Consider the following 9,865-nt stretch of genomic DNA (forward strand, 5'->3'; position numbering starts at 1 on the left):
AAAAAAAAAAAAAAAAAAAAGACAGCCTCTCCCCCGAGTAAGAGTGACTTCTCCAGCAGACTGCCTTTGAATTTCACCTGCACACAGGCTCTTCCTGCCTGACAGCCTCTGAACTGGAGTATCAGCCCCTCCTGGGTCTCCAGCTGCTGACACACCCTGGAGATTGGACCTGCCAGCCTCCATAATTGCATGAGCCAATTCCTCCTAATAATCTCTTTCTCTTTATGTATACACTTCCTCTCGCTTCTGTCTCCCCAGAGAACCCTGATACATTTGCTAAAGGTCAGCTCAGCCCTTGGCGGGGAAGGGTAATGGAGCGAAGCCTCCCATCACGGCACCCCCTGAGAATGACCCAGCCCTGTTCCCCTGCTCAAGGGCCCCCAGAATTCTTACTGGAGCAAGTCCTCTCCTGGTCTGGAAACACAGCCGGGGGCTGGGGATTCAGGTTTGACTCGGGTTTGCTGGGAATGAAGACCTCAGCGTTGTCCTTCCTCTTTGCCGACAAATTCCTTTCTCTCTTAATACCTGCAGGAAATCAATTGTTTATCTGTCGGACACCGAGCGCAAGCAGCGTCGGGGCATTCTGTTCAGGCATTTGTTTATTATCCCTTCACTTATTCATTCAAGAAATATTTATGGGACTACTCTACGTCTTTGCTGGTTTGGGACTAGAGATGTGAATGACGCAGACAGCAGAACAAGTTTGCTGAGAGACTTTGTGCGCAGCACCACATTTTGGTAAATAAATGAAATATTCTGGGACACCCCCAGGTTTTCAAATTTTAACATTTCTGAATGGGGCCAGGTGTCACCATCAATGGGGTGTTGAGGCTAACTGGTGGCAGGCCACATCAAGCAGTGGTGCAACCGAGGCCACCTTGAGTCTAGGGAGCACATTGAAACCCACTCACTGCCCTCAGGATGCTCACAGCCGAGCTGTGATTCTAGATGCTAGGTGGGCAAATGGTTTTTAAGCAGTTATATATCTTAATGTGTAAGGAAAAAATATGTAGCCAGCATGTCAAACCCTTGATTTCAAAAATATTATTACTTAGAACAAACCTACAGTTATGAAAGAAAGAAAAAGGGAGAAAAGGAGGAAGGGAGGGAAGGAAGGAAGGAAAGGAAGGAAGCAAGGGAGGAAGGAAGGAAGGAAGGAAGGAAAGGAAGGAAGCAAGGGAGGAAGGAAGGAAGGAAGGAAAGAAGTTAGGCAGGTAGGTGACTGGTTTACCTAAGTTGAAAAATAGTACAGGGGGGTTGACATTATGGCAAAAAACTGTGAAGAAGGTTTACAAGTGGGTCAAGTTTGGGGAACGTGGCTCCAGGGCTTGGAGCCAGCAGAGGTCCCGGAGCACCAGGACTCACTGCAGCCCTTTGAGCTTGTGGCTCCCTGCACCTCGAAGGCTGTGCCCACTGCTGGGTCCTGCTGTCATTCCTGTCCCAGCTTTAACACCTCCTCCCCTGAGAAGGCTTCCCTGACCACTCTAGATAAAGTGGGCCCTGCTCCCACAGCCTCAGCATCCTGTTTTAGCATCTTGACAGCCTTTAAGACTGTCGGGTACCAGTCTTTCCTCTTTCCTGAATTCCTGAACTCACCCATGAACCGGCTCTCCCTTTGCCAGTCAGTGGGAAAATAGCTTTTGCCTTTGTCCGTGCCGGGCACTCGGCCTGTACTCACAGTGAGGACGGAGCGGATCGGATCAGAGAGGGCGGGGGCACAAAGCCATGGAAGCTGGAGCCAGCCCCTCCCCACTTCCTTTCTCCTTCTTGGGGGGCGGGTAGGGTTCCCTCAGGGCACACAGCCCCTTCCACCAGCCAACGCCTGGGCCGAGGCTGGCTGCTTCTGAGGGGCAGTGCTGAATGCCACCATCCGGCCCTTATCCGCTGTGAGGGAGCGTTGGCTCTCTCTCTCTCTGAGAGTCTCATCTCTCATGTTTCCCAACTTTGGAGGGGACGTGAGGGGATTACTTATTGGCTCCCCAAAGCCCAACTATTGCTTCATAACTCTCTGGTTTATTTATTTAGCCTACTGGTTAAGAGCTCAGGCTCTGGTCTCAAAGATGGCTGGAGTTTTGACCAGGTCTGCCCCTTCCTAACTGTGTGACCTTGGGCAAGTTTCTTGACCTTTCTGTGCCTCAGTTTCCCCATCTGTAAAACCAGTACAATGGAGCTATTTTCCTTGGGGTTGTGGTGAGGATTCAATGAGGGACTCTAGGGAAGGTCCTTGGAATAGTGCTTGGCATATGTTAACAACAACTCAGTAAATGTTGGCAATTATTAATGTATAGTCATAATGACATTTTGGTCAATGATGGACTGCATATGAGACAGTGGTCCCAGAGGTTATAATATCACTGTCCTTTTCCTATGTTCAGATGTGCTGAGATACACAAATACTTACCACTGTGGTACAAGCGCTTACAGTGTTCAGCACAGTGACATGCTGTACAGGTTTGTGGCCTCGAAGGAGGAGGTTCTCCCACGTAGGTTTGCGTAAGCGCACTCTATGGTATCCATACAACAATGAAACTGCCTAATAACGTATTTCTTGTATCGTATCCCCATTGTTAGGTGACGCTTGACTGTATATGTATTTCTGTGCTTCTTGTCTGTGTTCCCTGCTAGAATGTGGTGCCACAGGAGACTGGGCCAGTGTTGTCCCAGTAGAGTGCCTAGGGCATGACAGGTGCCCAGTGAATGAGTGAATGGACAGCCCAGAACCATGAATTTCTTTTTAGGTCACTGGTGGCAATTCTTGAGTAAAGGCTCAGGACTAGTTTGGAACTCCAGTCCCACGAGACCTTACAACAGGCCCCTCGGCCTCTGCCTCCTCCTCTGAGTGGGAATCTATCTTCTGCAGGGCTAAAGAAACCTCAGATGGCCAAGTGCGGTGGCTCACGCCTGTAATCCTAGCATTCTGGGAGGCCAAGGTGGGAGGATCACTTGAGCTCATGAGTTAGAGACCAGCCTGAGCAAGAGCGAGACCCTGTCTCTACTAAAAATAGAAAAAATTAGCCAGTCAACTAAAAACAGAAACAAAAAATTAGCTGGGCATGGTGGCTTGCACCTGTAGTTCCACCTACTTGGGAGGCTGAGGCAGGAGGATCGCTTGAGCCCGGGAGTTTGAGGTTGCTGTGAGCTAGGCTGATGCCACAGCACTCACTGTAGCCTGGGCAACAAAGCGAGACTCCGTCTCAGGAAAAAAAAAAAAAAAAAAAGCAGTCTCAGATGATAGAACAATTATGACAAAAAAAAAAAGTCAACAAAATAGTTCATATTTTCTATAGGAGATGCATCAAAACAACTAAAGATACCTTCGTTTGCCTTGAATTTTTCCTATCCTACATTGACACAACAACCTATATAAATTACAAATATTATGAGCAAGAGAGTGTATCATTGAACGTGTATACTCATGAGTAAACAGAGATGGAACTTCGTAAAAAAAACAAAGCCTCAGATGAGAGGTGACAGAGCAGACAGCGCCTGCTCGCAGCAGACATCACCACAGACAGCGGGGTGAGGGCCGGCCAAGCAATCCAATTGCAAAAAACATAAAATGTCAAGAAATTCAAGTTCTCTCTTTGCTTTCCGCCCCAGTATCACTCTGGAACTGTGTCCGGGGTCAATTGTTCTGCGCCCTGGTCCTTCACACCGGGGTGACTCTCGTGTCTCCCCACCCCCACTTCTTCCAGGGCCAGGGCTCGGACAACCTCTGTAGAGCCCTATCATTCCCTCGCCCTCTTCCCCCGCGCCCTGCAGTCTGCAGTCCCAGCTGGTGTCACCCGGGAGCGTTATTAACGTTAGCCCTGACCACTTGCTGCTCTAGCAGGTGGCATAACACCTTCCCTTACCTGACAAAGATTTCCTGAGTGGCTGGAAAGTGCAAGGTGCACGCTGCTTGCTGGGGAAGCAGTGGAGGGGAAGAGCTGCCTGCGCCCTGGCAGAGTGTCACAGGCTGATGCGTGCGGAGGGCGTGGGGAGAGAAAGACAGCTCTCTGGTCAGTGAGACCAGCGCCATGATGAAGTGACAGGAGGACAGAGGAGGCCACGGCAGGAGTGAAAAGAAGGTGTTGCGGAAGAAGCAACCTCTCCGTGGAGTCTTGAGGGAAAAGCAGGGAGCCAGGTTTCAGGGTTCAGAGGCGAGAAGAAAGGGAACGTGGTCATCCCGACAGAGGGGACAGCCCAAGCAAGGGTTTGCAGGTGAGAGAGAACGCGGTGACAGCATGTTTGATGGACAGATGTCTTCTCCGGAGACATCAACCACTGGTGTGGGTTTTCCAGGGCTGTCAGTTACGGGATGAATTGTGTCCCTCTCACCCAAACCCGTATGTTGAAGTCTCAACCACCGGTCGCCCCTGAATATGACCATATTTGGGAAGAGGGTCTTTGAAGAGGTAATTGAGGTAAAATGAGTTCTTATGGGGGGCCCTAATCCACTATGACTGGTGCCCCTTCTAAGAAAAGGAGATCAGGACACAGACACACACAGAGGGGTGACAATGTGAAGACACAGGGAGGAGATGGCATCTATTAGCCAAGGAGAGAGGCCTCAGAAGAAAGGGACTCTTGACCTTGAACTTCTAGCCTCCAAAGTGATGAGACAATAAATGTCTGTTGCTTAAACCGTCCAGTCTGTGGTGCTTTGTTATGGCAGCCCCAGCAAACTAAATCACTACTGGATTTGACAGATTTCCTCATTTCTCTTTCCTTGGGTTCACTCTGGGTCAGAAATGTGGCCTTGGCTGGCACACCCAGCTGTGCGGATGCACTCGGGATGGAGAGAGGTGCAAGCAGAGGCTGAGCCAGCCTGAGTCCCGCGTAGGGGAGGAGGACTGCTGCACGCGGGCCTCTCCCTGCCTCCCAAGCCCTCCTCTCTCCTCCCTGTCTCTTACCACTTGCTCTGCTCACGCTACTTTCCAGAATCTTCTCTGAAAACATCCTCCAGCAGACAGTTGCTATTTCTGCCTCCCCAGGGTCCTTCCTGCTCCTTCAGACTCACCTCAATTTTCCTGTGGAAACCACCTGGCCTGCATTATCCATCCATATGATTGGGTGGTCATAACCACACTCCTCAGTCCTATTGGCTGGACCTGGCCAATCAGAGCCGCGGTGATTAGATCAGAGATAGCATGTGACCCGATGTGGGTTTGAGAGCCAGGTCTGGCACTTTCGCTGGAGTTTTTAGGAAGGAAAAACACTTTCTGATGGGGTTGCAAAGCCAACGTCTCATAGGAAGGCAATTCTAAATCTGTATGTTGGAGAGACTACCTAAGAATGGAAAGCAGAGATGAGAGGGAGGAAAGAAAGAAGAAGAGAGAGAAGAGAAGAGAAGAGAAGAGAAGAGAAGAGAAGAGAAGAGAAGAAAAGAGAAGAGAAGAGAAGAGAAGGGAAGAGAAGAGAAGAGAAGGGAAAGCAAGGGAAGGGAAGGGAAGGGAAAGGAGTCCTGCTACAGCTTTGGACTTTTCAGTTATTCAAGCCAATAAAGAGTCTCTTTAGCTTAAGCTACTCTGTATTAGCCAATTGGCATGTAGATGCTGCTAAACATCTTACAATGCACAGGGTAGCCCCCACAACTATCTGCCCAGACATTTACCGTCTGGAATTTCAGGGTCATTTGGAAGCCTCTGCCTCTTGCAATCAACAGAGACCTGACTGATAGACTTCCCTGGCCTGTGCAGTGGTCTACCCAAAGCCAAGTTCAAAGTACCACCAGAAGTTTAAGTTCTACTATTAGATCCAGAGACATTAAAGGCAAATAAATGCCACCTAAGACAAAGCTTACTTTTAGAAGCCGGGTTAAATTCCAGGACCACAAGGCTGTCTGGGCCCTGGGGAGAGCGTCCTCCTGTCTCCTGGTCCTTGGGAACATCCTTTTGCACCGAGTTCCCACTGGGGAGAGGAGGCTCCTCTCGGGGCTGGCCCACCAGCACCTGGTCCTCGGGCTCGGGCTCAGAGAGTACGTCTTCTTCAATAGAGTCATACTCGTCACTGGAACAATCCTTTTGCTTCCTTTGTAGATGTACGCTGAGTTCTAGGCTTTTTCTCAGCTCCTGCCAAAAGCCAAGAAGAGAGATGAAAAATAAATATGGTACTTTGAGAAAAACTTACTTGAAAATAGATCATTTGAACCAAAGAACTATTCTCACCAAACTAACATTTAACAATATCATCTTGACCCATGTGCTGTCAGGGAAAAACGAGCAACTCTCTGGACAGAGCGGTATTTATAGTATTAATTGTGGTGTCTGTCCCTGCCTGAGATGCCACCGAGACAGAGAGAGAGAATGAATGACAGGGCGGGGTAACAGAGACACAGACGATATGACACCGGGGCTTGTTAAAGCACTTTGTGGAGTCCCACCTATGGATTCAGGGGGGCGCTGGGATGGGGCTCAAAGATTTAGCATTTCTAATAAGGCGATCCTGAAGCTGCTGGTCCAGGAACCACACTTTGAATATGAAATCCCAAAAGCCTCCAAATGACCCTTAAGTTCCAGATGGTAAAATGGCCGATGGACAGTTGTTGGGGGCTGTCCCGCATATTGTGGGATGTTTAGCAGCATCTACGTGTCATGTTTAGCACTTGACCACAACTGCTCCATAATATTTTCATGTTTCTTTTGTCTCCATGAGACTGTAGATTCCTTAAGGCTAAGCATTAAGGTCTATACTTAGAGTGACCAGAAAATGTATCATCCAAACCAAGATACTTCTCAAAGGGAAAAAGGGGACTACTACATTTACATTGAGACAAAAAGTATAAATGGAACTGTCTGGGCAAACCAGTGTGTCTGGTTAGCCTAGCTATCCTACCCCTGTAGCCCTCGTAGTATCTAACATAGTTCTGAGAAAATGAGAAGCAATCAATAAAGGTTTGATGATTGACCAACAAACTTAATAGTTATTGCAGTAGGCTGAATAATGGCTCCCCAAAGATGTCCCTGTCCTACTCCCCAGAACCTGTGGACCAGTCAGGGCCCAGGAGGAAGTGAGGAGCAACCAACAGAGACCTGACTGATATGCTTCCCCGGCCTGTGAAATGGTCTGCCCAAAGCCAAATTCAAAGCACCCCTGGAAGTTTAAGTTCTACTGTTAGATCCAGTTGTACAGAAAACTTTTATCATCTCAGAGAAATCATCCTTTACAGACTTACATCTATAGAAATGTAGACGTTAAAGGCACTGCTGGTGAGCTCAGGAAATGAGGTAGATGTAGTTGAAGACCGCAGGAGAGGGGATCCTGCTATGTAGAAGCAGAATCTTCGCTGTATTGTGTCCTACAAGTTACATGGTAAGCAGAACTTAGAAACGATGAACTTGGATATTTAGCTCAGGAGATTGCCAAACAAAGTGTTGAAGGTTCTGTCTGGTTTTTTTCTTGCTGCTTAGATTAAAATGTGAGAGGAAAGAGACAGACTGAGAGAAGAACTGTTAAGGAAAAAGGAACTAGGACTTGACGATTTGGAAAATTTTCAGCCTATCCAGATTGCAAAAGATGCTAAAATTAGGAGATTCGCTGTCAGGAAAGTGTGCTGTGGAGAGAAAACCAAGGGAATGGCTGGTCAACCTTTTGCTAGTACCAGGAGGATCCAAAGTTCAGAGTATTCCATCATACAGAGGGCTCTTTGAAGAGATTAGACATGTGACTCATAGATCCCCTTAGACATCTCAGAGGCCAGGAATGGAGATGGGATTTTCCAGGAAAGATTTGCAGAGGAGCCTCTTGTCTAATGGAGTGAATCCTAGAGACATACATAGGAGTCCCATATGATTTTTGAGAATGTCATACCGGCAGAAACACTGCCAGCTTGGACTGCATGGGAGAAATAATAAAATGAAAGAAGGCTGTCAGACTCCCAAAAATTCTACAGGAAGGATAAAACTACTCATCTGCAGACACATGCTACTTCCTGAAAAAGGAAGAATGACTCCAAAGATGAGGCTTCTTCTTCGGGGCCAAGAGAGTGGAGCCCTGAGCTGTAGAGAATTGTTCACAGGCCTTGAAAGCTCATGGAGTTTTGAAATCGCTTGACTTTGGTGAGTCCTTTTTTTCTTTCATTTCCCCCCTTTCAGATGAGAATGGCTGTAACTTTTATCCTATGGCATGATCCACCACTGAACTGGGGAGCAGATAACTTTTTCCTTTTTTAGTTTTACAAGTCCACAGATGGAGAGGAACGTTGCCCCAAGATAGATCATACCCAGAGTCTCACACATAACTAATTTAGATGATTTCAATGATGAGAATTGGGTTTTTGAGCTGATGAGGCTTAGATGATATTCTGGACTTGAGTTGATACTATAATGGGTCAAAACTTTTGGGGACCTTGGGATGGGATGAATATATGGGATGGACATGAAGCACTGGGGGCCAGAGGGTAGACTGTAGCAGGCTGAATAAATGGCCCACAAAGATGTCCAAGTCATAGTCCCTGGAACCTGTGAATATGTTACCTTACATGGCAAAGGGACTTTGAAGATGTCCCTGAAGTTAAGGATCTCAAGATGGGGAGATTATCCCAGACTGTCCATGTGAGCCCAGTGTAATCATAATTATAAGAGGGAGATGGGAAGATCAGAGTCAGAAAGAGAATATACAAGGATGGAAGCAGAGGCCAGTGAGGAAGGAAGATGCTACAGTGCTGGCTTTAAAAAAGGAGGAAGGGGTCACACATCACCAGTGATACTGCTAAACATCCTGGAATGCATGGGGCAGCCCCTATAACAAAGAGTTATCTCGCCAAAATGGAATAGTGCTGAGGTTGAGAAACCCTGTACTAAAGCAAGTGTGTATCCACCATTGGCATTTAAAAAGATAACGCGAAGTCTTCTATTATAATTGAGTGCATTGGGGTGGTCCATGCAACCTTCATGGAAACCAGGCTGAGGTCATGGCTCATGTCTTCAAAGTCTGACTGCGGTGAGCAGTTGGAGGGTCAACAAATTTACTGCCCCTCCCCAGGGAAACATGAATTCCTGGGTGACCTGCTGTTTAACAGCAACTTCAGTGGTTGTAAAACTAGTAATTCTTTCCAGTAGAATGATGCTCTGTGCTCTATAAAACATTTTCAACTCTTTCTCTCATTTGATCCTCAGAAATAGCTCCGTAAGACAGATAGGTAGCATAAAACCCTATGATATCATTAATTCAGTTAAAAACAGGACACCCCATTGGCCCTATTCTTGAGCCAACCCCATTTGAGAATGGGGCCAACTTAGGTTCTTCTGTTCTGCAGGGAGGCAATTCCCTTTCTCTGCATTCCAGTGTCCTTGCCCAGTCACTGTGGATTAAACTCCCAGCTGGGAGACTGCTGTCACTGTCGGGAATCCCAGCCGGTCCCAGAGCCCAGAGTCGTTCCCACCGATGTCTAAGGCAGAGTGGAGCCACCGACCACAGCCAGTTCCAGGAAGGATTTAGGTGGGGCATTGGGACTCTTGAGTCCATGGTCAGCTGAGCAGGCTCCCTCAGGCCCCACATTTTAAGTGACTGAATTTTTGAGATCCCCCACATTTGAGGAACTGAGGCCTAGAGCCTTTAAGCTGGTCCAACTTCTCACCGTGATTAAGTGGCAGAGCTGTGACTTCTCCCTCAGCCACTGTTACTTGCTCCTAGATTATCCACGCATACAACAGACTCTTTTGCATTTTGTCATGGCCCACTAATAGGGAGGACAATATGGCCATTACCCTTCATTAATGTATTCACGCATGCGCTGGAGCTAAGGGCTGAGGTAACACTGGGGAGCAAGACCTCTGCCCTTATAGAAGCCTGCGGGGTGGGGAAGGGGGAGACAGGCAGGTGATGCATAATGCAAGATAAACAGGGGCATTTCAGATGTGGCCAGGATTGCAAAGGAAAGACC

At 47.8% G+C, this 9,865-nt stretch overlaps 1 protein-coding gene across 1 annotated transcript in view; it reads right to left on the bottom strand.

Annotated features, from left to right (window-relative positions):
* The window catches only part of KIAA0556 (KIAA0556 ortholog), a 184,872-nt gene that overhangs the window by 78,951 nt on the left and 96,056 nt on the right, over positions 1 to 9,865 (bottom strand). The window contains exons 7-8 of the mRNA XM_012644954.1: positions 5,786 to 6,053; positions 394 to 525 (exon numbers count right to left, since the gene is read on the bottom strand). Coding sequence (XP_012500408.1) covers positions 394 to 525; positions 5,786 to 6,053 — 400 coding nt within the window. The remainder of the gene's footprint in view (positions 1 to 393; positions 526 to 5,785; positions 6,054 to 9,865) is intronic.

This window comes from Propithecus coquereli, unplaced genomic scaffold, assembly GCF_000956105.1.
Source record: "Propithecus coquereli isolate 6110/MARCELLA unplaced genomic scaffold, Pcoq_1.0 Scaffold223, whole genome shotgun sequence".
NCBI classification, from domain to species: domain Eukaryota; kingdom Metazoa; phylum Chordata; class Mammalia; order Primates; family Indriidae; genus Propithecus; species Propithecus coquereli.